Source organism: Poeciliopsis prolifica, unplaced genomic scaffold (genome assembly GCF_027474105.1).
Source record: "Poeciliopsis prolifica strain line A6 unplaced genomic scaffold, Auburn_PproV2 SCAFFOLD036, whole genome shotgun sequence".
NCBI lineage: Eukaryota > Metazoa > Chordata > Actinopteri > Cyprinodontiformes > Poeciliidae > Poeciliopsis > Poeciliopsis prolifica.
The window spans coordinates 4,278,900-4,305,259 of record NW_026562411.1 but is presented as its reverse complement, the minus strand read 5'-3'; the positions used below and the strand labels follow the sequence as shown (position 1 = coordinate 4,305,259).

At 42.6% G+C, this 26,360-nt stretch overlaps 1 protein-coding gene across 2 annotated transcripts in view; it reads left to right on the top strand.

Moving 5' to 3' along the window:
* Positions 1–26,360, top strand: part of LOC129374559 (titin-like) — a 150,932-nt gene that overhangs the window by 67,082 nt on the left and 57,490 nt on the right. For both annotated transcript variants that reach the window (XM_055053030.1, XM_055053028.1), the window contains 66 exons: positions 1,140–1,263; positions 1,346–1,612; positions 1,758–1,855; positions 1,961–2,129; positions 2,307–2,576; positions 2,668–2,934; positions 3,014–3,292; positions 3,376–3,784; positions 3,903–4,027; positions 4,113–4,379; positions 4,651–4,920; positions 4,996–5,295; positions 5,384–5,686; positions 5,932–6,119; positions 6,230–6,344; positions 6,483–6,770; positions 6,871–7,022; positions 7,112–7,259; positions 7,381–7,558; positions 7,642–7,763; positions 7,935–8,222; positions 8,480–8,776; positions 8,871–9,057; positions 9,137–9,252; positions 9,579–9,878; positions 9,967–10,266; positions 10,453–10,558; positions 10,668–10,864; positions 11,255–11,563; positions 11,648–11,926; positions 12,115–12,414; positions 12,616–12,918; positions 13,000–13,196; positions 13,282–13,465; positions 13,597–13,899; positions 13,985–14,284; positions 14,460–14,578; positions 14,661–14,838; positions 15,000–15,284; positions 15,383–15,676; positions 15,759–16,058; positions 16,138–16,319; positions 17,046–17,175; positions 17,287–17,477; positions 17,721–18,150; positions 18,377–18,682; positions 18,883–19,067; positions 19,186–19,315; positions 19,430–19,581; positions 19,660–19,807; positions 19,910–20,075; positions 20,360–20,511; positions 20,701–20,997; positions 21,588–21,887; positions 22,045–22,359; positions 22,438–22,586; positions 22,670–22,820; positions 22,913–23,194; positions 23,303–23,605; positions 23,740–24,042; positions 24,186–24,467; positions 24,554–24,741; positions 24,847–24,958; positions 25,043–25,345; positions 25,538–25,846; positions 26,017–26,298. In XM_055053030.1, coding sequence (XP_054909005.1) covers positions 1,140–1,263; positions 1,346–1,612; positions 1,758–1,855; positions 1,961–2,129; positions 2,307–2,576; positions 2,668–2,934; positions 3,014–3,292; positions 3,376–3,784; positions 3,903–4,027; positions 4,113–4,379; positions 4,651–4,920; positions 4,996–5,295; positions 5,384–5,686; positions 5,932–6,119; positions 6,230–6,344; positions 6,483–6,770; positions 6,871–7,022; positions 7,112–7,259; positions 7,381–7,558; positions 7,642–7,763; positions 7,935–8,222; positions 8,480–8,776; positions 8,871–9,057; positions 9,137–9,252; positions 9,579–9,878; positions 9,967–10,266; positions 10,453–10,558; positions 10,668–10,864; positions 11,255–11,563; positions 11,648–11,926; positions 12,115–12,414; positions 12,616–12,918; positions 13,000–13,196; positions 13,282–13,465; positions 13,597–13,899; positions 13,985–14,284; positions 14,460–14,578; positions 14,661–14,838; positions 15,000–15,284; positions 15,383–15,676; positions 15,759–16,058; positions 16,138–16,319; positions 17,046–17,175; positions 17,287–17,477; positions 17,721–18,150; positions 18,377–18,682; positions 18,883–19,067; positions 19,186–19,315; positions 19,430–19,581; positions 19,660–19,807; positions 19,910–20,075; positions 20,360–20,511; positions 20,701–20,997; positions 21,588–21,887; positions 22,045–22,359; positions 22,438–22,586; positions 22,670–22,820; positions 22,913–23,194; positions 23,303–23,605; positions 23,740–24,042; positions 24,186–24,467; positions 24,554–24,741; positions 24,847–24,958; positions 25,043–25,345; positions 25,538–25,846; positions 26,017–26,298 — 15,229 coding nt within the window. The remainder of the gene's footprint in view (positions 1–1,139; positions 1,264–1,345; positions 1,613–1,757; positions 1,856–1,960; positions 2,130–2,306; positions 2,577–2,667; positions 2,935–3,013; positions 3,293–3,375; positions 3,785–3,902; positions 4,028–4,112; positions 4,380–4,650; positions 4,921–4,995; positions 5,296–5,383; positions 5,687–5,931; positions 6,120–6,229; positions 6,345–6,482; positions 6,771–6,870; positions 7,023–7,111; positions 7,260–7,380; positions 7,559–7,641; positions 7,764–7,934; positions 8,223–8,479; positions 8,777–8,870; positions 9,058–9,136; positions 9,253–9,578; positions 9,879–9,966; positions 10,267–10,452; positions 10,559–10,667; positions 10,865–11,254; positions 11,564–11,647; positions 11,927–12,114; positions 12,415–12,615; positions 12,919–12,999; positions 13,197–13,281; positions 13,466–13,596; positions 13,900–13,984; positions 14,285–14,459; positions 14,579–14,660; positions 14,839–14,999; positions 15,285–15,382; positions 15,677–15,758; positions 16,059–16,137; positions 16,320–17,045; positions 17,176–17,286; positions 17,478–17,720; positions 18,151–18,376; positions 18,683–18,882; positions 19,068–19,185; positions 19,316–19,429; positions 19,582–19,659; positions 19,808–19,909; positions 20,076–20,359; positions 20,512–20,700; positions 20,998–21,587; positions 21,888–22,044; positions 22,360–22,437; positions 22,587–22,669; positions 22,821–22,912; positions 23,195–23,302; positions 23,606–23,739; positions 24,043–24,185; positions 24,468–24,553; positions 24,742–24,846; positions 24,959–25,042; positions 25,346–25,537; positions 25,847–26,016; positions 26,299–26,360) is intronic.

The following is a 26,360-nucleotide window of genomic DNA, read 5'->3' as shown; positions in this document are numbered from 1 at the left end:
TCTACACCTTCTCTCAAAACATCAATTTATTAAAACAATTTACTGAAACTTATGTTCCAGAGATTAAACCAACATTTCTACACAAAGAACTAGAAGGATAAAAACTTAGCTAAGTGTTATAAGAACATTAGAAAAGAATTTTAAAAAGTTTAGATTTTAATTTTACAAAACAAAAGTGAAAGGTTTCTAAAGTGTTTTAAACATTTGCATGGTTTCAGTGTATCCTCTTATTTAGTTGTACTTTCACAAAATATTTTAAGATCATCTTTTTTTGCTTTCTTCAGAAAAAAAGAACATTTTAAAATGAAAAATATAAGAAACAATAATAACAGAATCATAGCCTTATTTACTTTATTTAAAAAAAATTACCAATTTTGTTTGATTTATTTGTTTGATTTGTTTGATAGTAGTTTTCAAAAAGAACAATTCATTGTCTTTGAAAAGTAGTTTTTTGTTGATTGTAATAAGAAAAATAACTTAATTTTTGTCCAGCTTGTTTAAACTACATATTCCCTTCAGCTGTGAGTAGCTAAAAGCTGACCTTTTAGAGCTGAGTTAAAAATAAAATAAGATACGAGACCAACTACTCTTATCTTCAGCCCTCCAACAATTTCAACAACTTTATCTGCACAAGGACTCAGTTTAATCACAGCACACAGATAACATCACTGGGGTAATTCATGAAGTACCTAAAACTAAATAGTTTCCTTTATCCAGAGTATAAAGAGCAACTAAAAACAAACACAAAAAATATACATAAATTAAATAAAGAAATTAGAAAGTATATGATGCCTTTTTGTCAGAAGATCTAAAGTAATTTTGAATAAGACAAATTAAGATATTTTAAGTGTTTACTAAAGAAATGTAATAAATGAAAGAAATTTTGTTATTACTAAGCACATATTGGAAACATTAAGTTCTTTTAACGTCCTTTATTTATTGCTGTGGCATTGAGTTGCATTCATTTTAAATTTGTAAGGGAAGCATAGTCAATCAGTTGAAAATTAAAGGAAAATGAATTACAGTGGTGAACCTGCATCTTTTATTTACTAAGCACTACACATAATTGTGAACTTTACTCATCATGTGAGCGGCTACAAAATGATCTATCAATAAATCTGACTTTTCTGGGTCTGCAGGTAAAGCCTCGGGTGGCAGGTAGAGTTCACACTCTGACTGTCCGAGATGTGAAGCTGTCAGAGGCTGGGGAGGTCAAAGTAACTGCCAAAGATTTCCTGACTCAAGCTCAGCTCTTTGTTGGAGGTAAAACACTCAAACACATACAGCAGACAGTGAACACCTTAAACATGTTCAGTCATCACCTGATCATATGGTTTGGGTTTAGAGCCACCAGTAGAGTTCACAAAGCCTCTGGAAGACCAGACAGTGGAGGAAGAGGCCACCGCCACGCTGGAGTGTGAAGTCTCAAGAGAGAACGCCGAAGTGCGCTGGTTCAGGGAGGGTCAAGAAATCAGAAAGACCAAGAAATATGACACTATTGCTGAAGGACGCAAGAGAGCGCTTCTCATCCATGACTGCTCTCCAGATGATGCCAAAATGTACACATGTGATGCTAAAGAGTTCAAAACTTCCTGCTTCCTGGAGGTTACACGTAAGGAGGAGCTTTAATTTCAATCTTTGCAATCACAAATTGTTCTTGGGTTAAGAACCAGGAATAAAGATGTTTGAATGAGATTTGTTAGCAAAAGAAGAAGTAAAATGTTGGGATAAATGAACTTTTGTCTTTGTATCAACAGCTCCTTATGTGGAGTTTACAAAACCACTACAGGATGTGGAAGTCAGAGAGAAAGAATCAGCCAGGTTTGAATGTGAAGTCTCCCGCGAGTCTGCCAAGGTAAGATTCTCAATCTATTCAAGGCCTTTTAAAAAGAGTCTATTTTTAAAAAAATGCACTTTGGTCACATTTGAAGTGATGTTCACATCCTTGTTTTGGTTTAAGGTTCGCTGGTTTAAGGACGGCAACGAGATCAGAAAGGGAAAGAAATATGAAATCATTGCTAAAGGAGTGCAGAGGATCCTCATCGTCCACAAGTCAGCGTTTGACGATGAGGCAGAGTACGAATGTGATGCCAGAACCTTCAAAACATCTGGCATGCTCACTGTCGTTGGTAAGGACCATTGGGTCATTTAAAACTGTTTTGGCTTCATATTTTGTAAACTTTGTTGTCTTAATTTACATAAACTGAAAGCGCCAGATGTATGAGTTTACTGTGTGTGTCAAAACGGAGCCAGAGTGGCAGGGTAAAAATACAAATTCACAACTCTGCTGCTCTGTGTTTGCTCAGAGGAAGCAGCCACATTCACCAAGAACCTGTCCAATGTGGAGGGAACTGAGACGGACAGCGTAAAGATGATCTGTGAAGTTTCCAAGGCCAATGCTGAGGTTACCTGGTACAGAGGAGACGAAGAACTGCCAGAGGGCGGACGCTACGATCAGATCATGGACGGTCGCAGGAGGATCTTGATCATCCAGGACTTGAGGATGGAAGATGCTGGAGAGTACAACTGCAGACTGAGCCCTACTGTCAGAACATCTGCCACCCTAAAACTCAATGGTAAAAGGGAGATTAGAGCATTTAACATTTAGTGGCTTTTAACTTAAGCTTTTTACCCTCATCCTGTCTTAATTTCTCTTCTGCTCTGAAGAACTGGCAGCGGAGTTCATCTCTCGTCCTCAGAACCAGGACGTGGTAGAGGGTGAGCAGGCTGAGTTCTCCTGCACAGTGTCCAAAGACACCTATGAGGTGAAGTGGTTCAGAGGTGAACGAGAGATCCAAGCTGGAGACAAATACACAATCATCAGTGAAGGAAAGAGAAGGGCTCTGATTGTGAAAAAATGTGACCTGAAGGATGAGGGTGGTTATGTTGCTCACATCGGCAGCGTTAAAGCTTCTGCTGATCTCTGTGTGATAGGTAAGATTTTCATTGATTTCTTAGCATCTGGTTTTCATGACCTTCTAGCTGGCATCAACTGGTTCCTGTTCTATTGCAGAAAAACTGAGGATCGTGACACCAATTAAAGACACAGAGGTGAAGGAAGGAAGCGAGATTGTGTTTAACTGTGAGACCAATACTGAGGGAGGCAAGGCCAAGTGGCTGAAGAATGAGGAGACCATTTTTGAAAGCAGCAAGTACATGATGGTTCAGAGAGACAACGTCTTCTCTCTGAGGATCAAAGATGCCCAGAAGGCAGATGAGGCCACCTATACCGTCTCTCTGACTAACAACAGAGGAGAACAGGCCAAGTGCTCTGCCAGCGCTAAAGTTGCAGGTAAACGAATTTAAATTATGAATCATTTCTGTTGGTCTGCTTCATGAAAAGTTGATTCTGTAATTTTCCATCGATCTTCACAGAGGAAAAACTCAAATTCCTGGAGCCCATTGAAGACATTGAGACTCAGGAGAAGAAGACTATCAGCTTTGTTTGTAAAGTGAACCGGTCTGAGGTGACTGTAAGATGGATGAAGGCCGGCCAGGAGGTGACACTCAGCAAACGCATTGTCTACAGAGCCGATGGACTCAAACATACCCTGACTATCAAAGACTGTGCCATGGAAGATGAGGGCGAGTACACTGCCATGGTTGGAGATGACAAGTGTGCTGCTGAGCTGATCATTAGCGAGGCGCCAACTGACTTCACAGGACAGCTCAGAGATCAGACTATTACTGAGTTTGAGGATGCAGAGTTCACTTGCAAGCTGAGCAAGGAGAAGGCGGCTGTCAAGTGGTACAAGAATGGACGAGAGATCCGAGAAGGACCGAGGTATCTTTCCTACTTTGCAAGCCATGATATGCAAACAGAGCAGCAGTCAAACTCAGTAGATCAGAGGCAAACTGAGCTGCAACATTACAAACTTTTATGCAAACCTTTCCTTTTGCAGATATCATATGGAAAAAGAAGGCAAAACATGCAGATTGATCATCAAGACGTGCAGACCAGATGACGAGTGCGAATATGCCTGCGGTGTGGATGAGAGAAGGACCAGAGCCAGGCTTTTTGTTGAAGGTCAGCTTCCCGATTCTACATCTAGTCATAGAAACTCAGACAAACTGTCTAATATTCACAATGGATCTGTCTTTATTTCCTGAAGAAACCCCAGTGGAGATCATCAGACCACCACAGGACATGTTTGAACCTCCAGGCTCAGATGTCGTGTTTGAGGTTGAGCTCAACAAGGACAGAGTGGAGGTCAAGTGGATGAGAAACAACATGATCATTGTGCAGGGTGACAAGTATCAAATGATCAGTGAGGGGAAGATCCACAGGTTACAAGTCTGTGAGATCAGACCCAGAGACCAAGGAGAGTACCGCATAGTGGCCAAAGATAAGGATGCCCGGGCCAAACTGGAGCTGGCAGGTAAGTCCAACCTGACAAAGCCATAAGACATTGCTGGAAAAATATGACATTAATTCCTTTTAAATTATATCAACTTAAAATGATGTATTCCTTAATTAATATCACTTCCCAAGGACAAATGTTTGGATTTTGTACTGGTTCAACATTCTTGAATCCAACAACTTCAAAATATTTTAAACTGGAATTACTCAAAGCTTTGCACTCCTCAAAAGTAGTTGAAAGATAAAATGGAAAATACAATCTGTTCTAAACTGTTTTATTACCTCTGCAGCTATTCCAAAGATCAAGACCACTGACCAGAATCTGGTGACGGATGCTGGAAAACCCTTCGTCATGGCGGTTCCTTATGATGCCTACCCTCGTGCTGATGCAGAGTGGTTCTTTGATGGCAAAAGCTTGCCTGTTCAAAACATTGATACTTCCCTTGACAAAACCGAGTACCGTCTTAAGAGCCCTACCAAGGAGGACCAGGGCCGTTACAGAGTGGTAATCAAAAACAAACATGGTGAGGGTGAGGCTTTCATCAACCTGGATGTGATTGGTAAGTCTGTGGGTCATAGGAGACAAGATAATCTGCAGACTTATAGGATTTCTAAGTATTTTATGTTATTTTCAGATGTTCCTGGACCTATTAAGAACCTAAGGGTGGTTGACACTGCTGATGGTGAGGTCAGCTTAGCCTGGGAGGAGCCTGAGAGTGATGGTGGCAGCAAGATTATCGCTTATGTGGTAGAACGACGCGATGTAAAGCGGAAGACCTGGACTCTTGCTACAGACCGGGCTGATACTCCAGAATACTGTGTCAGTGGTCTCCAGAAGGACTCCCTGTACCTGTTCAGAGTCTGTGCTCGTAACAGAGTTGGTCCCGGTCCGATTGTTGCCACTGACGATGCTGTTCAGGCCAAGAACAAGTTTGGTAAGCAAACACTAATAGTTCCTTAACTGTTCTTACAATCTCCACACTTTGTAATAAAATTTTTCTTCTATTCGTTTTCAATCTCCAGATGTCCCAGATGCTCCAGAAAATGTTGGCCTTGGTGTGGTGAACAGGTTTGGAGCCACTGTCAACTGGGAGCCTCCTAAGTTTGATGGGGGCTCAGAGATCACCGCATACGTGATTGAGCTCCGTGACAGAACCTCTGTGAAATGGGAGGCGGCCCTGGTGTGTGGAGCCAGTGATCGATCGGCTACACTGAATGATGTAGTGGAGCACAAGGAGTACATCTTCAGAGTTCGAGCTGAAAACAAAGCCGGAATTGGAAGGCCTAGTGCTGCAACCAACCCAGTGAAGATCATGGACCCCATTGGTGAGTGGAAGTCTCTCAGATGTTTGGTTAATTTCTGTAGAGGAATTTTAAAAAAGTATTTTAGTCATAGCAGAGTTTGGTACAAAAAAAAATTCAACACAGTGCCTGAAAATATAATGTTAGCTGTAGAAAATCAATGAATTGCATTTTTTTCTTCAAATCAGTCATCAGTTGTGAAGAACTCTACATCCTATAGGGCAGGGTTAGGGTTATGGTTATACTGAGAAATATCTTATGTCCTGCAGAGAGGCCAAGTCCACCTCTGAACCTGAACTACAACGACCAAATCAACACCGCTGTCACTCTGACCTGGGAAACTCCAGTAAGCAACGGTGGCAGCATGATCACCGGGTACATTATCGAGAAATGCGATGAGGGCTCAGACAAGTGGTTACGCTGCAACGCCAGACTATGTCCTGACCTCTCCTACCGGGTACAGAGTTCCCAAACACTCAGTCAAACTTTACCAAATAATCCTGTTTATCTCGCCAATGATCTCATATTCAGCTGTGAACATTTACGCTCTGTGTTGTGTAACTCTAGGTTTCTGGACTAAAGCCTGGTCAGAAGTACCTGTACAGAGTGTGTGCTGAGAATGCTGCTGGTGTCTCAGATCCAGCAGAGCAGCTTGGACCACTGCTTGCCGATGACCCACATGGTGAGAGACATTTGGCTGGTTTTTCTTGAAAATTTTAAATGTCAAATTATGCAGTGAACAATAAACTGCTATAGTAATTATTTATATTTTGAGTCAAACTTCCAAGTGTCAAAGAAGAAAACATTTTTCTTTCCACAGTCGGTCCAACCTTTGATCTAAGCGGCTTTAGGAATGGCTTGGAAGTTATCGCCCCTCAGCCTCTCACCATCAGGGTCCCCATTACCGGATACCCCACTCCCACAGCTAAGTGGAACTTTGGAGAAAAGGAGCTGACCACAGCAGACGAGCGTGTCTCCATGCTGACAAAGCCAACGTTTACAGAGCTGACAATCTCTCCAAGTGTCCGTCCTGATAAAGGCACATACACCCTGCACCTTGAGAATGACGTCACATCTGTCTCTGGAGAGATTGAGGTCAATGTTATCGGTAAGTTCAGCTCTCATGTTTATATTGATTTAGGTAAACTGTTTTTGAAGGAGTACTAAAATGTTTTTTTCTCAAATCCTGTTTCTTTTTACTTTCGCAGCATGTCCAAGTGCACCCAAAGACTTTAAAGTAGCTGAGGTAACTCGGCACCATGTCCACCTGATGTGGGAGCCACCAGAACACGATGGAGGAAGTCCAGTTACCCACTATCAGATAGAAAAGAGAGAGGTTTCCCGCAAGACCTGGGCCAAGGTATACCTGAGAAGAGTATCTGATATTATTATGAGTTAAAATCGATGGATTAATTGTTAGATTGATGCACAATATAACATTTTCTCCAGGTTGCTACTGGTGTCATGGATCTGGAGCACACAGTAACAGATGTGATTGAGGGAAAAGAATATCTGTTTAGCGTTATTGCCTGCAACAAGTGTGGACCTGGAGAGCCAGCATACATAGATGAGCCTGTAAATGTCTCCTCACCTGCTAGTAAGTATGATCTCTCTTTGTGCAAAGAAACAATTTTTAACATTAGGCCTAATTCTTTAGGACTAATTCTTGCAAATGCATGTCGCTCACATATTCTGATCAAAATCTGTTTTTCTTCTAGCTATTCCTGATCCTCCTGAGAACCTGAAATGGCGTGATAAGAGTGGCAAGAGCATCTTCCTTTCCTGGGAACCTCCAAAGTATGATGGTGGTGCTCCGATTAAAGGTTACGTGGTTGATAAGTGTCAACGTGGGACAGACAAGTGGGAACCCTGTGGTGACCCCATGCCTGAACTCAAGTAAAATTAAACATTTTAATTGCAAGTATCATCAACTTGATCTGGGTAACGGGATGTAATTTGAGATGTTTTTGTGACCACAGGTTCCAGGTGACAGGGCTGATCGAGGGCCAGTGGTACGCATACAGAATCAGAGCAGTGAACAAGTTGGGGGCCAGCAGACCCTGCAGGGCCACTGATGAGATTCAGGCTGTAGATGCTCGAGGTGCGGTGGTTTGTTCATCATGCTGATTCTGCTTAACAGAATTATTAAACACAATCATGAGGAAGAAAATCACGAACAGTTTTAAACATTTTTAAAACTTTTCAAAGCACAGGTTATATTATAAAAAACAACTGACTTGACTATATATATATTTTTTAAAAACTTCTACAGAACCTCCAGAGATCCAGCTGGATGTGAAGCTGCTGGCAGGCCTGACTGCCAGAGCAGGCACCAAGATTGAGCTTCCTGCAGACGTCAAAGGACAGCCTGATCCTCGTGTAAAATGGACCAAGGCTGACTTAGTTCTACGGGCTGATGACCGTATAACCATTGAGACTCAGCCGGGACACTCCAAAGTTTCCATAGGCAACACCACCAGAGAAGACACGGCCACTTACATCATAGAGGCAGTCAACATCTGTGGACGTGCCACTGCCACCATTGATGTCAACATCCTAGGTACAGTCTTCAAAATTTAACCAACATAATTTTTCTGAGTTTTTTCTGTGAGGGTTACTCCTCTATGGAAAAACTGAGAAAATGATTTCTCATTTCTGATCAAATAGTTCATGGCAGCCTTGCTTCGAGGCACCTGTGGCTATAATCCATTAGCATGACACCACTCAATGGGTCAATGACTGAATGGAGTCCAAATTGCTTTGGTGTCTTCTGGGCTTGATAAGCGCTATACATTTACCTTTTGTTTTTCACCTCAGATAAACCGGGCCCTCCAGCTGCCTTTGATATCTCAGAGATCACCAACGAGTCCTGCGTTTTAGCGTGGAACCCTCCCAGAGATGACGGTGGCTCACCCATCACCAACTACATTGTTGAAGCTCGTCAGACAGACAAAGAGGAGTGGGTCAAATTGTCAGCCACTGTGAAGGATACCACGTTCAAGGCCTGCAAGCTTATTGCTATGAAGGAATATGTCTTCAGAATCAGTGCTGAGAACCAGTACGGCATTGGCATACCTACAGAGCACACACCAATCATTGCAAAGTACTCTTTTGGTAAGTTGTCTTATAGCTCAACCCGTCACTCAACAAACTGAAGATATGACTCCTGATTTTTTGTATAAATTATTTTTCTGTCCAACTATTTCAGATCCACCTGGTCCTCCAACCAGAGTCACTCCTTCTGACATTGCCAAGGATGCAGTGACACTGACCTGGTTTGAGCCAGATGAGGATGGTGGCAGCCCCATCACAGGATACTGGATTGAGAAGTTTGATCAAGAGAGTGATAAGTGGATACGATGCAACAAACTGCCCATAAAGGACACAACTTTCAGGTATTTAGCTCATATTTCCAAAGCATTGAGAAGCATTAATCAGACGAATTGTTAATACTACTAATCTTTTTGGTTCCAGGGTAAAAGGTCTTCCCACCAAGAAGAAGTACCGCTTCCGTGTTTTGGCAGAGAATCTTGCTGGACCTGGAAAACCAAGTGCAGAGACAGATCCTGTACTTATCAAAGATCCCATTGGTATGTCACAAGTCTACCAACATCATTCATCTATTACTTTTGAGGATTTAAACCACCAAAACATATGACAGCAATTGTATTACGATGCATTATCTTTGCATTTGGAAACTGGATTTTCTAAGATTCATAAGAAATACAAGAAAACCATCCAAAGTCAGAAGTCAGGGTTCAATTGCTAAATTATGTTAGTTTATGGACTTACATCTGGAGGTGCTCAGATAAGATGGAAATTCATACCCAATTTGTTTCCAATTTCCAAACCAATTGAATTCACCTTAAATAATCAGAGTAATGTGAAAATGATAAAACACTGAACTCTTTGTTAGATCCTCCATGGGCACCCGGAAAACCTGTTGTCAGGGAAGTTGGCAAGACCACTGCCTTGTTAGCATGGACACGACCGGAGCACGATGGCGGGGCAAAGATTGAAGGTTACATCATTGAGTTCCAGAAGACTGGAAGCGAGGAATGGATCCGTATTGCAGAGGATGTTCCTCAGACAGAGCACCAGCTGCAGGGACTCATGGAGAAGCAGGAATACTCATTCAGAGTGAAAGCTGTCAATAAGGCCGGTGAGAGTGAACCCAGCGACCCCAGTGACCCTGTGGTCTGCAAGGAGAGACTCTGTAAGTCCTGCACAGAAACTGGCACCAGAGGATTCTCTATGGAAAGAAATTACAAACTGGACTAACATTCTGTGTTTTCCATTTGCAGACCCTCCATCTGCTCCTCAGTGGCTGGAGGTCACCAACATCACCAAGGTCAGCGCTGATCTAAAATGGCAGGCTCCAAGCAGCGATGGAGGTTCACCCATCACAAACTATGTGGTGGAAAAGAGAGACGTGAGGCGGAAGGCCTGGCAGACTGTTGACACTACCATCAAGGAGCTCAAATATTCAGTGACTCCCCTCAATGAAGGATCCCTCTACGTATTCAGAGTTGCTGCTGAGAATGCCGTTGGAATGGGAGAGTTCTGTGAGCTGGAGGATGCAGTTCTCGCCAAGGATACGTTCAGTAAGATTCATGCATATTATTCACCCTCAGTTACCTGTGCTTCGCTTTTTTTTTCTAATGATAATTCATTATGTGTTTTTTATTTGCAAAATATCACACTGCTGTTCCTTAAAAGATATTGAAACAAAGCCAGTTCAGGAAAAATAACCTTTTTGAATAATTTAAAACTCCATTGCCCTTTTACAGCAACTCCTGGACCTCCATACGCTCTAACAGTGATGGAAGTCAGTAAGAGACATGTGGAGCTCAAGTGGGAACCTCCAAAGAGCAATGGTGGAAGACCTATAACCAAGTAAAATGACTATCAAATATAGCATTTAGTTAAAAGACTTAACTTTCTATTGAAAAATGGACGGCAGGTGTATTATTTAAGGCTAAGCATGATTTTGTTTTTTTCACAGGTATGTGATTGAAAAGAAAGAAAAAGTTGGAACTCGATGGCTGAAGTGCTGCAAGACTCCAGATAAACAGACGCAGTTCAAGGTGACAGATGTTGATGAAGGATCAGAGGTGCAGTTCCAGGTCAGAGCTGAGAATGAGGCCGGAGTGGGAGATCCAAGTGAGCCCACTGTTATCCTCACCATCGAGGATCCAACAAGTAAGAAACCTTCAAGTTTTCTTTACAGCAAACAACAGTCAAGCCCACTATTACAGCTGAATCATTTTCAGAAAGATGTTTTTTCTAAAACAACCTTAAAAATGATACTATTTTAAATTGTTTTATTGTCTTTACAAAAATGCTTGTGTTGTTTGCTTTCAAACAACAAATGTCTTTGTTGAACGGAAAAACTTGTAAGTCCTAATTTGTCAGGGCCAAAATTTTTCATATGCCTAACTATAAAGGATTTTGTTCAGGGAACAGGAGAGAGATGTCTTTCATAGAATATTTTCAATTTAAGACTGAATTAAAATCCCTTCAACTAATTATCAATTAAGCTAAAGGAACACATTTTAATTCTGTTTTAAACATTGCATAATCTCTGCCCAGGTCCTCCATCTCCTCCTCTGGATGTGGCCATTGTTGATGCCAGCAGGGAACACATCAATGTCACCTGGAAACCACCAGCCAAAGATGGCGGCTGTCCAATAACTGGATACCATGTTGAGGTGGCAGAGGCTCGTCCAGAACTCAAGTGGCTAAGGGTAAATGCCCGGCCCATTAAAGAGCTGAAGTTTAAGATTGATGATGGAATCAAACCAGAGAAAAAGTATGTGATTAGAGTTCGTGCCATTAACTCTATTGGCGTAAGCGATCCCTCTGAAATCTCCGACAAAGTTGCCACCAAAGATCCTGACTGTAAGTATTGACAGACTTTTCGTTTTAAAGCGTTACACAAGTCAGAACAAATCCTCAATAATTAACATGTCTTCTGGCCCGCAGGTTCTCCAACTATGGATCTGGATGGAAACGATGTGATTGTTGTTGAAGGTGAGAAGCTGCATCTGAACATCCCCTACAAAGCAATCCCAACTCCCAAGATGGTGTGGCAGAAAGACACAGTCGAGTGTAAAGCTGATGACCGGCTCTCCATGACCGTTGAGATGAACAGCGCTCACCTGGAGATGCTGAAGTGCCAGCGCGCTGATGCTGGTGCTTACACCATCACTCTGGAGAACAGTCTGGGAACTGCTACTGGAACCATCAATGTCAAAGTTATCGGTACGATACTTCATGTCACGGTGTACACCAGTCCCATCATTATCAACATATCTGCTGGGATTTCATATTAGCAAAACAGTGATTTTTATTCAAAACAACTTCCAGGCTAAACCCAGCTTCAAATGCATTTAGAAACCCAGTCAGGTCCATTGTCTCAATCATTTTTTCTGGCTTCCTGAACCTCACAGGGCTCCCTGGTCAGTGTAAAGACATCACCTCCAGTGACGTCACTAAGAATTCCTGCAAGATCAGCTGGGAAGCTCCCGAAGACGATGGAGGCACACCTATTGTCAGCTACACTCTGGAGCGCCGAGAAGCATCCAAGAAAACCTACATGCCCATCATGTCAGGGGAAAATGTCCTCACCTACAACCCTAAAGACCTTTATATCAACTGTGAGTACTACTTCAGAGTGAAGGCTGTCAACAAGGTCGGAGCAGGAGAATATTTGGAGCTACGCAACCCGGTTCTCACAGAGGAAATCAAACGTAAGTTCTGGTTTTTGATAAATGTGAACACATTTAGAAAAATTTGGATGACAGTTTGGGATTTTATGTTCATACCTGTGTTTATGGTGACCCATTAATAAACTGTGTTCAACTCAACAATTTGCTTCTTCAATTCACACATCATGGTCCTTATGTCTGACAATCATTAAACATTGTAAACGTATGTCATTTAACATACAGAGAAACCAGATCCTCCCATCCAAGTTGAGGGTCATGACCCCACATCCAAGTCCATCACAGTCACCTGGAAGGCTCCAGACTACGATGGCGGCTGCCCAATACAGGGTTACATAGTAGAGAAGATAGAGAAAGACGGTGACCGCTACGACAAGGTCACCCCGAGTCTGGTTCCTGGTTTCTCCTATGTCGTGACTGGCCTGAAGGAAGACATGGAGTATCAGTTCAGAGTCCGAGCAGAAAATGCCGCTGGAGTCAGTGAGCCTTCCCGCAGCACTCCACTTATAAAGGCTGCAGACCCTGTTGGTATGTAAAGTTATTTGGATCTGTTTTACTGAAGGAAAACTTTTTCTCTTATATACTACATCACTTTATTTTTACTTTCAGATAAACCAACAGTCACACTGCATGCACGTGTGCAGTCCGGCCTCTGCGTTAAGAAGGGTGAAGAAATCCGCATTGATGCTTACGTCTCTGGCTCTCCATATCCTAAAGTCACCTGGCTGAGAAATGAGGAGGATGTGACCAAGGAGCCTGCCAAAAAGATTGCTCCTGTGTTAAAAAAGAAGAAGACCAAAGCCCATGTTTGTTTCCTTTAAAAAAAAAAACTTCAATTGTTTTCTTCTATATTTGAAATTGTTTATTTACTTTTCACTTTACTTTGTGCAGGTTCCAGAACCAGAGGAGGAATTTGTGACTCCTCTGCGTGAACGTCTTGGTCTGGATAAAACCACAAAAGGCCAGTCTGCTCTTATGATCCGTGACTCTGTCAGGATTGACCACGGCAATTACACAATCAGGGTGGAAAATACGCATGGTGCTGCTTCTGCCACCTGCTACGTCAACGTCCTGGGTAAGGACATCTGCATAACTATTTAGCCTGATTCTTCTTGTTTCTGGTTTCCTGAGTAGAAACTTACAGCTTGCAGATGTTTCTGTTTTGCTTTTGAACTTGAAGACTAATTTCATTCACTTATTCAACAGACAAGCCTGGCCCTCCAATAAACTTCACCTTTGATGAGATCAGGAACACCTCTGTCATCTGTAACTGGGAGCCTCCTGAGGATGATGGAGGCAGCGAGATTCTGAACTACATCCTTGAGAAGAAGGACAACAAGAATGATGAGATTGGCTGGATCACTATCACCTCCACCCTGAAGGGCACCAGTTTCCCTGTCACCAAACTCATCGAAGGGAAGGAATACATCTTCAGAGTAACAGCTGAGAACAAATATGGCTGTGGTTTGCCATGCATCTCTGATCCACTTGTCGCCAAGAACCAATTCAGTGAGTATACATATTTGATGCACAAATTAGACAGTAATATTTCAGTGACATCTATTGTATTACTAAACTCGTTCTTCCCAATCAGATCCTCCTGATGCTCCCAATACTCCCAGAGTGCATGAGGTGACAGCAAACTCCGCTCACATCTCCTGGCATGAACCAAAGGACAACGGCAGCCCGATCCTTGGCTACTGGATTGAGAGGAAGGAGGTGAACAGCAAACACTGGACCAGAGTTAACCGGGCCCTCCTCAATTCTCTAGATGTGAAGATCACTGGACTGATGGAGGGACTCACCTATATCTTCAGAGTATGTGCAGAAAACCTGGCTGGCCCTGGGCCCTTCAGTGAGCCCACTGAGCGCATTGTGGCCATGGATGCCATCCGTAAGTACCTGTCAGAACAATCAAGTGAAAATGTAGGAAAAGGATTTGGTGATAGTTTGAAAGTTTGTTAGACTTTTTTCAGCTTGAGATACTTACTTTAGCAGATGTCAGACTGCTCATTTTTATATCATGTTTTTTGTTTTGTTAAGCAATAATCTTGTCTGTGTTACCACAGTTCCTCCTGGACCCCCCACTCCACGGGTCGTGGACACCGGCAATGATTCTGTCATCTTGGCCTGGAAGCCACCATTGTACAATGGCGGAGGCGAGATCCTGGGATACCACATTGAGAAGGTCCTGAACAATACCTGACTTTCTACATTTGCAGCCTCTAATGTAATACTAAGGTCTTGTATGCTGAACTCTGGTCTTACAGGTTTTGGTCGGGGAGAAAGAATGGAGCCGTTGCACAGAATTCAGGTGTAAAGAATTAACATACACAGTGACTGGCCTCACTGAAGGAGCAGATTATTACTTCAGGGTCCTTGCTATTAATGATGCTGGCCCTGGAGCTCCTGGTCTCACTGAACCTGTAAATGTCAAAGAGCCACAAGGTATGATTTGTTCTCGTATCACCACTTTTCTGTGGGTGTGTTATAAAGAACATTTTAACTTTCTTGAAATTATTTAAATTCAGAGTTTTACAGTTAAGGTGAAATGTTGGAGCTTTTATAAACATTGCTGTCATTTCTTCTTTACTGAACGTATCCTACAGAAACTCCTGTTGTGGAATTTGATGACTCTGTGAAGAACGGCGTCATGATCAAGGCTGGTGAGTCACTGAAGCTTCCTGCAGTGGTGACGGGCCGACCTCAGCCAGAGGTAAAATGGGCCAAAGACGAGGCAGAAATTGACCAAGAGAGAATGATTGTGGAGACAGAGGGCAAGAAGAGCACTCTGTTCATCAAGAAGGCTGTGAGGGCAGATCATGGAAAATACCAGATCACCGGCACCAACAGCAGTGGCACCAAGACCGCAGAGACCAGAGTGGACGTTATGGGTCAGTAATTCAAAAGTATATCATGAAACATGTTAATACTATTGCCATATTGGAAAGACAGTTAAAGCTGAAACTTAACTCCCCCTTTGTTTCTGAAGATGTCCCTGGACCAGTGGTTGACTTGAAGACGGTCCTGGTGACAAAGAAGAACATTGTTCTCACCTGGTCTGACCCTCTGGACAATGGAGGCAGTGACATCATTGGCTATGAAGTGCTGAGGAAAGACACCAAGATGAAGCTGTTCCGTCAGCCAATTGAGGTGGCGTCCTGTAAGTGTGATGTTCAGGGCCTGCTGTCTGGTGAGGAATATGACTTCAGAGTCATCGCCAGAAACAAGTACGGTGACGGCGCACCAGCAGATTTGGGACCCATCCTGGCCGAGGATCCTAAAGGTGAGATATTAATGCGTGGCCTGGGACCAATCTTAATTGAAACTCAAAGAGCTGCCTGCTAATACTCCATAATATCTTCCAGGGACTCCATCTGCTCCTGAGAAACTGCACTACACTGACCGAAGCAAGTCAACTATCACTCTGGCTTGGCAGCCCCCTCGCACTGATGGCGGCAGCCCCATCAGAGGATACTACGTTGAGAAGATGAGATCAGACAGCACAGAGTACGAGGTGGCCAATCGTAAGATCTTTACAGAGTGCTGTGGAACGGTTGAAAACCTCTCTGAGAACCAGGAGTACCAGTTCCGTGTTAAAGCTGTGAATGAAGTTGGAGAAGGCGATCCTTCCAAACCAATTTCTGCCAAGATCCAGGATGATGAAAGTATGAACAAGAGTTACAAAAGGTTGATTAAAAACTTTGAGACCAGCTTTGCTGATTTTTTGTTTGTTTTTGACCACAGTTGCTCCAGTTATTTCGATTCTGAAGTTTTTCAAGAGCAATGCCATCATTGTGAAGAAAGGAGCAGCCATAGACATCCCAGCAGAGGTGATTGGACTGCCTTTGCCAACGTTCCAGTGGATGAAGGATGATGTGGTGATTGAGAATCCTGACGAGGAGAAGATGACCATGGAGACAGAGGAGGTGAGAAGCAACTTGTGAAGTAGGGTTTTAATTAGGTGATCTGTAACCAATATGTGATAAATTCAAGTTTGGATTGATGACAAATTTAAATGAAAAACTAAAAAAAAAAAAAAAAAATCTTTTCAGTGCTTTACCTATATCTTCACCATCATATATCAATAGTAAATCTGAAATTTTAGGAAACAGAGAATCTGGCTTACACCTTGTGGTGGACCTCATTGATCTGTACTTGGACCTCTTCTGTTAACTAACTACCTCCTCCTCCCTTGTGGCAATATTTTAAATAGGGCACTGATTTACATTGTTAAGCAGATGATACATGATGGTCAACCACTATGACTGTCACCAGAGAACAAAAGCCATTTACTTTCTCCCACTAACCTCCCTCTTTGATTGACTCCAAAAATTTGAATTTTAGTTCTCGCACAACATTCTTAAGCTTAACAGTAACAAAGCTGAAGTTTTTCTTGTTGGTATCTAATCCACCATGGAATAAACAACATTTCTATTTCATTTATAACTTCTCGGTTTTACCTTCACCCCACATTTTGAAAGCACTAAAATCTACATTTATCTTGTCTATTTTTCCTTGTCTTACAATTGGAGCAATTGCATGTTTCAGTAAAGAGTGATGCATCATGATGAATCTAAAGAAGCATTCAGTTGTGAGATGGTGAGGTCACCTACATGATCTCTAAAGTCAGACTGTTGGTTCTTTTTTTCCAGGTGAACAGGACAACAATAAAGACAAAGATAGCCATCCCAGTGACCGTCCGACAAGACAAAGGAAACTACAAGCTGGTAGCTGAAAACTGCCATGGCAAAGCTCAGCATGTGATCAGAGTTGAAATCCTCGGTGAGAACCAAATTCTTCCACAACTTTTCATTAAGACTATTTCACAGTTTCAAGTTTGATGAAACGTCCATTTTGTTTTCCTCACTAAGTAATCCAACCATGCATTTTCAGACCGCCCCCTCCCACCAAGGAATATCGTTGTGTCGGACATCAAAGCAGACTCTTGCTACCTGACGTGGGATGCTCCGGAGGACAATGGAGGCAGTGAGATAACCAACTACATTGTGGAGCGAAGAGATGCCAGCAAGAAGAAATCAGACTTTGACGCTCTGACCAACAATCTGATCGACAGAAGATATGGGGTTTGTTGTTGCTGCTAGCTTTTAAAATTATTATTTAGGAACAAAATAAACTTTAATAATAAACATGTTGTTATAATTATAATCTCCTGAACTTGAGATTGTAAATTAAAGAAAATAACCTGAAATTCAACTTTACTTCATTTTCCATAATATATTAGTTTTGGTCAGATAATAGAGAATCCCCAATGTTTCTCTAAATTGAGACACAAAAAGTGTTTAACTTTTTATGTTTTGGTCCTTCAGGTCTACAAATTGGACTTGAATGGAGTCTACCAATTCAGGATCAAAGCTGAAAACAAGTATGGTGTCAGTGATGGCTGTGATTCAGAAAAAGTCCAGCTTAGGGATCCGTTTGGCCTTCCTGGACCTCCACGTAATCCTAAAATCATAGCTGCAACAGCAACCACAATGACCGTCACCTGGGATCCTCCTCTGGACAATGGCGGCTCCACCATCCAGGGCTATTGGTTGGAGAAGAGGGAGCGTGGTGCCGTATACTGGGGTCGTGTTAACCGCGCTCCGGTCACCAGACCAGCGGTTAAGGGCCTGCAATACACAGTGTTGAGGCTCATAGAAGGAACAGAGTACCAGTTCAGGATTGCGGCCTGCAACGCAGCAGGAGTCGGCCCACACAGTGAACCCACTGAGTGCCGCTTCGCCACCGATCCATGCAGTGAGTGATCCCGTCTTCCAGAATGGCTCTTTACTGTTTTATTAACTGTTTAACTCCGCAAACCATGTGACCATTATTCCTTAAGCATCAATACTCAGGAGACACCAGTTTGATTCTTTCATTTTTAAGTAAACTGAGTAAGCTCGAGACAGAATTGTAAACAGAATATTATTAGTTTTTCTGTAAAGCAGAAAGACATTTAGCCCTTCCTTCTCTTGTTTCTCAGATCCTCCAAGCCCACCTGGCAGCCCAGAGGTTAAAGATAAGACCAAGAGCAGCATCACACTCACCTGGACTCCTCCAGAAAGAGATGGTGGAAGCCCAATCAAGGGTTACATTGTTGAGGTTCACGAGGAGGGCTCTCCAGATTGGAGAAGGGTCAACCCAGCCGACAAGCTCCACCCATCCACTGAAATTACCGTCCCTGACCTGAAAGAGGGCAAGAAGTGCAAGTTCAGGATTTATGCAGTGAACGCCGCAGGAAACTCAGAGCCTGCTAGGACAGGCGACATCCTGGTTCAGGACATCCTGAGTAAGAACAGATCACTTTAGTCAGACTTTCAAACTGCACTTGATATCATGTATGTTGTGCATGTAACTACACAACATACATGTGCACTTCCTTTTATCATTCCCTCTCTGAACTATTGCAGCTAGAAAGCAAATTTTATTGGATCATGACACCAAAGCTGAATTTCCTCCATTGACTATATTTAATGTCATGTTCTACAGTCGAACCCACAGTGACACTGGACGTGAGCGCTCATGACCTGCTGAACTGCAGAGCAGGAACCACCATCAGAATTCCTGCGACCATATCAGGACGACCCATTCCCAAAGTCACCTGGACCTTCGTTGATGGAACTGCCGAGACTGAAAAGAAGAACGACCTTCACACACTGCCCATTGACTCAGAGGTTGCGGATTGTTAATAGTGATTCTGACACAACTGTTTTGGGATAAGTTTAAGATTTGAAACATGCATTTCATGAGTCAGTCAGTTATATTTTTCTCCATATTGCTGTTTTATTTTAGATCCATTCTACTGACACAACATCATTGGTGGTGATCCCAGAAAGCAAGCTGAGCCACACTGGTCGATACTTCATCAATGCAGAGAACCCAGCTGGACACAAAGTACTCAAAGTCAGAGTCAATGTGCTCGGTATGTAAAGGCATGGTATAATTTCTCAAGATTTTTTAAAGGAAACATATATATAAAACAATGATATATTAAGGTGGATAATATACTGTTACCAACCCTTTGGTTGATCTGCAGACATTCCTGGACCTGTTAGAAATCTGAAGGTGAGTGATGTGACCAGAGGAACCTGCAGACTCATCTGGAAACCTCCAGAAAGCGATGGAGGAGAGAGAGTGAAGAGCTACTTTATTGAGAAAAAGACTGTGGAAGGCAAAGCCTGGACCAAGGTAAAAAACTTTGGCCTTCACCTGCTCATTCATCACAAACAACATGGGCAAAATTTCACCCTGACTCTGTGCTTATAGGTAAACCCAACCTGTGCTACCCAGTCTCTGGTGGTTCCAGACCTCATTAATGGTGAGGAGTACATTTTCCGTGTCAAAGCTGAAAACCGGTTTGGCTTTGGCCCAACTGTTGAGACTCCTGAAGGAACCAAAGCTAAAGATCCCATCCGTATGTCAAAATTTTCTTCATTTAGCCTTTTAAACTTCTTGGTGAGATTCCAGGCAAACACATTTTCTCTGAGCTTATTTTTAAAATCATCTGTATATGCAGATCCTCCGGATCCTCCAACAAGGCTCAAGATCCACAACATAAGAAAGGGCACTCTCACTTTGACCTGGAAGGCTCCGAAGAACGATGGAGGTTCGCCAGTCACGCACTACAGTGTTGATCTTCTCTGCTGGGATTCCAGCGGTGCCCAAAAGGAGTCTTGGAGGAGGTAAAGATCTACATTTCTGTTTATGCAGAATGACCATACAAATCAAATCCTGTCGGATTCAAATTTTAACCATTTTTATTCTGGATCACATCAAACATTTGATGAAGAACTAAAATACAAACATTTCAGAACAACAGCACTTAAAAAATCACCAAACTTTAATTGAGCTAGATAACAACTTCTATACATTGTAGTTTGTTTGTTTTTTTTTTTGTTTGTTTGTTTGAATTTGATTGATGATTTGTTGTCGGCTACTGTTAAATGTTTAGTGTTGTTTCTTTTAGGTGCAACAGGAGAGATGTCGACACCACAACCTTTAAGGTGGAGGACCTGACAGAGGGAGATGAGTATGAGTTCAGAGTGACCGCTTACAATCAGGCCGGACCCAGCCGACCATCAACTACTGCTGGACCCGTCACCATCCAGGACCAGACCTGTAAGCCCGACACTTTGAGAAGTTCAGTTAAAGAAATGTGGGATCTAGTTTCTAAACTAAAATTATATTTTGCTCTATGTAGATAAATCATACATTTCATGATTAAGTACACTTTTGCTTTTTATTTTCCTTAAAAGTAAAACCAAATGAACTTCTTCAAGAATAAGTCACTAACAATTTTATTTTCAGGTGCTCCATCCATTGAGCTGGAGGAGTTTATGGAAGTGGAGCAGGGTTCTGACATCAGCATTGTGGCCAAGCTTCGTGGCTGTCCCTTCCCAACACTCACCTGGTACAAGGCACCTCCCCACAAGCCTGACGACAAGGTCGAGGTCCAGTATGATGAGCACATCAACAAGATCGTATCAGATGACAGCTGCACGCTGCTCATCCAGCAGGGCAAACGCCATGACACTGGCCTGTACACTCTGGTGGCCTCCAACAGTCTTGGCAAAGCATCCAAGGAAATGAGGCTCAACGTGCTCGGTAAGGACACATTTACGGGGATTTAACAAACCTAATGTGCTCACCTTAAAAATGTCTTTTAGTAAATTATTTTTGTTTTCATTTATCTTTGTTATTAAGTTTTATGCTTCATTCAGATTCTTCTTAAAGTCCCTCCAGCGTGTGATGAAGGGACAATATTGATGCACACATGTATTAGCCAACCTAATTTTTGTTTCCTGTCTTAGCATTCCAGGCATACCAGATTGAAAAAATAATTACTTAGTTGTGCCGGGGTATATTTTCTCTACAAAAAGGATATTTGAAAGATAGTATCTTAGATATGAAATTGACCATTTAATTAATACTGCATCCAGCACCAAAGAAGGCAAAGAAGATCTTGTTGATCTAATAGCAACCTGTGTTTCTATGTCCTTCAAACCTTTGGATTATATGTTTGCTAGTGGTTGTGTGTGTATCTATCTTAAACAACCAGTTATTGCTATAAATAAATGATGTCCCAATAAAACATATTTTATAACTCTGAAAATGAAAAGAGCAATAAGTTAGTTCCTAGAGCATAGTCTTGGATATTCAGAGTGCTTTTTCTTAGTTTGTTTTTGTACTTGCAGGTCGACCCGGTCCTCCCTCAGCTCCTATTAAGTTTGAAGAAGTTGGCGCAGAGAAGATTACACTCTCCTGGTTACCACCAAAGGATGATGGTGGTTCTAAAATCACAAACTATGTAATCTGGAGGCGTGTGGCCAATAGGAAGACCTGGGTGCCTGTGACAAACGAGCCCAAAGACCGAATCTGGACAGTGGAGAACCTGATGGAGGGGCACGAATATGTGTTCCGCATCATGGCACAAAATAAGTATGGAGTTGGTGAGCCGCTGGACAGTGACCCTGAGGTTGCCCGAAACCGTTGCAGTAAGTTTCAACTTCTGGTAATGATTTTATTAAAGAATTTGTTACAACTCCAGCTTCACTGCCTCGTTCATATTCTAAATTAAGTAAATAAAGTAAGTTAGACCGATAATGATGTTATGCTTCAGGACTAAATCTTGACATTTCTGTTCATGTTCAGCTGTTCCTGGTCAGTGTGAGAAGCCAACAGTAACCAACATCACCATGGATTCAATGACAGTCAACTGGGAGGAGCCTGAGGATGACGGCGGCACCCCGATCACTGGCTACTGGTTGGAGCGCAAAGAGACAACGGGCAAACGTTGGGCTCGTGTTACCAGGGACCCTATCCGTCCCATGGGCGTTGGCGAGTCTTTCGTAGTGAGTGGACTTGTTGAGGGGTCTCAGTATTTATTCAGAGTTTCTGCCGTCAACGCTGCGGGCCCTGGTCTTGCTAGTCCTCCAACAGACCCTGCCTTTGCCAGAGACCCTATCTGTGAGTATCATGCATGTTTATGAAACATTAAATGCACACAGGCCAGGATAGTAACCAGCTACGTGTTGCCCTATGAAGCTCCACCATCTCCTCCGACCCCGAAGGTCTCTGATTGGACGAAATCCACAGTAGATCTCGAATGGATTCCACCTTTAAAAGATGGTGGATCTAAGATTATAGGCTACTGGGTGGAGTACAAGGAGGAGGGCACTGAGGCCTGGGTTAAGGTGAGCAAAAAATAGTTACATAGTCTAAATGTGATGATTATGATTATAGTATTATGCATATGAAATTGCATTATGTTTTCCAGGCGAAGGAAACTGAGATCAGAGGGACGCGTTTTGTGATCAGTGGTCTAAAGACAGGTGGTCAGTTCAGGTTCAGGGTGATTGCCTTCAATGCTGCTGGTAACAGTGAGCCAGGTGAAGTCCCAGAGGTACTTGAGGTCAACGACAGAGCCAGTAAGTTAAACATTATTCATAAATATAAAGACCTATAAAGACTAAAACTGAGTGTAGCAGGCGGGCAGTAATGAGACTCTTCTTCCTTCCAGTTGCTCCTGAGGTGGATCTGGATGCCTCAATTAAAGAGAGAATGGTGGTCCATGCAGGCGGTGTGATCCGGCTGATTGCCTATGTGTCAGGACAGCCAACACCTGACATCACCTGGACCAGAGATGGTGCTGGACTGCCACCAGAAGCTAAAGTGGAGACCACCGCCATCAGCTCTTCACTGGTCATCAAGCCCTGTGCAAGGAAACACCTCGGTGTTTATACCCTGACCGCCAAGAATGCCAGTGGGGAGAAAACAAAGAATGTCACAGTTGAAGTCCTCGGTGAGTGATAGTTTCATGATAAATGATAAAACAATTCTTTATCTAAAACACCTGTTAGGCATGTTTGATTTTGTTTTTTTTCACAAATTCCATTCTGTTTTAACGTAGATGTTCCTGGACCTGTTGGTATTCCATTCCTGGCTGAAAACCTGAGCATCGACTCCTGCAAGCTCAGCTGGTTCTTCCCTGAAAATGACGGAGGTTCACCCATCAGCAATTACATCATTGAAAAACGTGAAGCTGAGCGTAAAGCCTGGACATCACTGTCCTATAGTGCCAGCAGGCAGAATGCCATTGCTCGCGATCTCACCCTCGGAAAGGCTTTCTTTTTCAGAGTGGCAGCTGAGAATGCCATTGGTATTGGACCTTTTGTTGAGACTGCAGCTGAGATTGTAATCAAGGAGCCAATGAGTGAGTTAAAAAAGAACCTTTTACGTTGACTTTAGATAAAGGGGTTTGGTAGATGACAATAAATGCAGTAATGTGACTAGTCACTGTAAAACTCTACTTTCCATGTTAAGACATGTTTTCATCTTTTTTTTAAGGTGTACCAGATCGTCCTGAAGAACTGGAAGTCACCAAAGTTACCAAAAATTTAATCAGTGTCGCTTGGAAAGAGCCCAAATTTGACGGAGGCTCTGAGATTACCATGTACATTATCGAAGCACGTATGATTGGCAAAGACAAGTTCACCAGACTTACCAAAGAGAAGTTAATGGACAGGAAGTTCACATATGATGGTCTCAGAGAGGGAGACACTTATGAGTTCAGAGTGATTGCTGTAAATGAAGTTGGACCGAGTAAACCATCATTCTGCACTAAACCAATCACTTGCAAGGATGCACTTGGTGAGTCATTTTCCAAACTTTAACTTAGCTGCTAAATAATATCAAAGTGAATCAGAGTAGCTTCACATTTGACTGTCATAATTTAGCTATTTTAAATTGCAAAACAAAACACACATTAAATTATTTTTTGTGTGTATTTGCAGAGCCACCAACCATTGAGTTGGACTTCCGTGATAAGATCATTATACGTGTGGGAGAGAGCTGCCTACTTCAGGGTCGCTACACAGGCAAACCAGCTCCATCCATTGTTTGGTACAGAGATGACGAAGAGCTGAAGGCTGACAAACACATAATATTCAAGAACACTCCAACCATGATGTCGCTTGGCCTGGTGAAGGCAGAGCGACAGCACAGCGGCAGATATGTGGTGGTTGTGGAAAACAGCACCGGATCCAGGAAGGGTGTCTGCAACGTCACAGTCGTGGGTATGTACAATGTTGAAAAACTTATGCCAAGACAAGCAGAGACAATCATGAGAAATAATTACTTTGCTGTTTCTTTATCCAATCAGATCGCCCAACTCCTCCTGTTGGCCCTGTGGTGTTTGACGAGGTTCACAGGGAATACATGGTTATCTCCTGGAAGCCTCCTCTGGACAGTGGAGGTGTTGAGGTCTCAAATTACATAATTGAGAAGAGAGATGTGAACAGAGAGATGTGGACCACAGTAACATCTGCCTCAACCAAGACCACATGCAAGGTAGTATTGGTTCACTTCTTTCTTGTTGTCTCAGGAACTTCAGAACTCCTCTGGAAGGAGATTGTCAAAGTTAAGCGATGATTTAAATATTATTTTTGTTCTCAGATTCCAAAGCTAACTGAAGGCAGGGAGTACATCATGAGAATATTTGCAGAGAACATGTATGGTATCAGCGATGCTCTGGAGTCTGAAGAGATGAAGGCTAAAGATCTGTTCAGTACGTTTTCATTATCATGTTAAAGCTCCAATAAATTATATGTCCAAATAACTGTATATATGTCATGATATTTCCAAAATAAAGGAGTCCCTGAAGCCCCTGACATGCCAACAGTCAGAGAGGTATATGCTACCAATGCTTTGGTTCTGTGGAACCGGCCCCGAGATGGAGGTAAACCCATCACCAACTACATCCTGGAAAAGAAGGAGCCAGGAGCCAAGAGGTGGTCAAGAGTCACCAGAGACCCACTTTACCCAGCCACTCAGTACCGTGTCCAGGACTTGGTAGAGGGCTTCGAGTATGAATTCAGGGTAATGGCTGAGAATGAGTTGGGAACTGGAGATCCTAGTCCCCCATCCAAACCAATCCTTGCCAAGGATCCCATTGGTCAGTGAAATGCTTTTTATTTTATTTTTTTGCTGCATCAAATTTGAATTTCAGCATCTTTTGTTGTGTTTTTGTATTTTGGATAAAGGTCAAAATGATCAAAATGTTACCTATGTTTCTAGGTAACATTACAAGTTATGGATTTTCAGTGTTATGCTTGTTTTCTCTAATCTGAGCACTGTCCCCTCACAGTACGTCCCAGTCCTCCAGTTACCCCTGAAGCTTATGACAAAACCAAAGACTCAGTCAGTCTGAAGTGGCAGATGCCGCGCCACGATGGAAAAGGGCGAATCTTTGGCTACCTTGTGGAGTATCAGAAGCCTGGTGGTGTAGAGTGGACTCAGGCCAACAAGACTCCAGAGGAGTGTCCTGACCTCCATTATGTGGTGACAGGTCTGACTGATGGAGAGGAGTATTCCTTCAGGATCTTTACAGTAAATGCAGCAGGCAAATCCGACCCTGCTTTTGTCAAACAGACCATCAAAGTCCATGACAGGCTAGGTAAGGAGATCATTTAAGAACAAAAAACTTATTGTATGAATAATGCATAGCATTCAGTACACAGAATAGTTATTTTTTTGCCTGATTTTGAACAACTTGACATTTTTCTGTTATTGGCTTTTTTGTTCTAAAATACTAATCAGTTTGCTTTTCCATTTATGTTTCCACAGAGGAGCCAGAGTTACTCTTGGATGCCAACATGGCTCGTGACCACTTAGCCATGCTGGGCACTGATATCACACTTAGTGCCACAATTAAGGGTGTGCCCACACCGACAGTCTCCTGGAAGAAAAATGATGGAGATGTTCCTTCTCACATCAATGTTGCAGTTACAGCCACTGGTAGCAAAGTCTTCATTCCCAAGTGTGTCCGTGCAGATTCTGGAAACTACACTATTACAGTTGAGAATGCTGGTGGAAAGAAATCTGCAACAGTTGCTGTGCTTGTGCTGAGTAAGTGAAATGTAAACTTAAACAAATTAGCTTAGCTTCTGAAATCTGAATTATGTGAATGA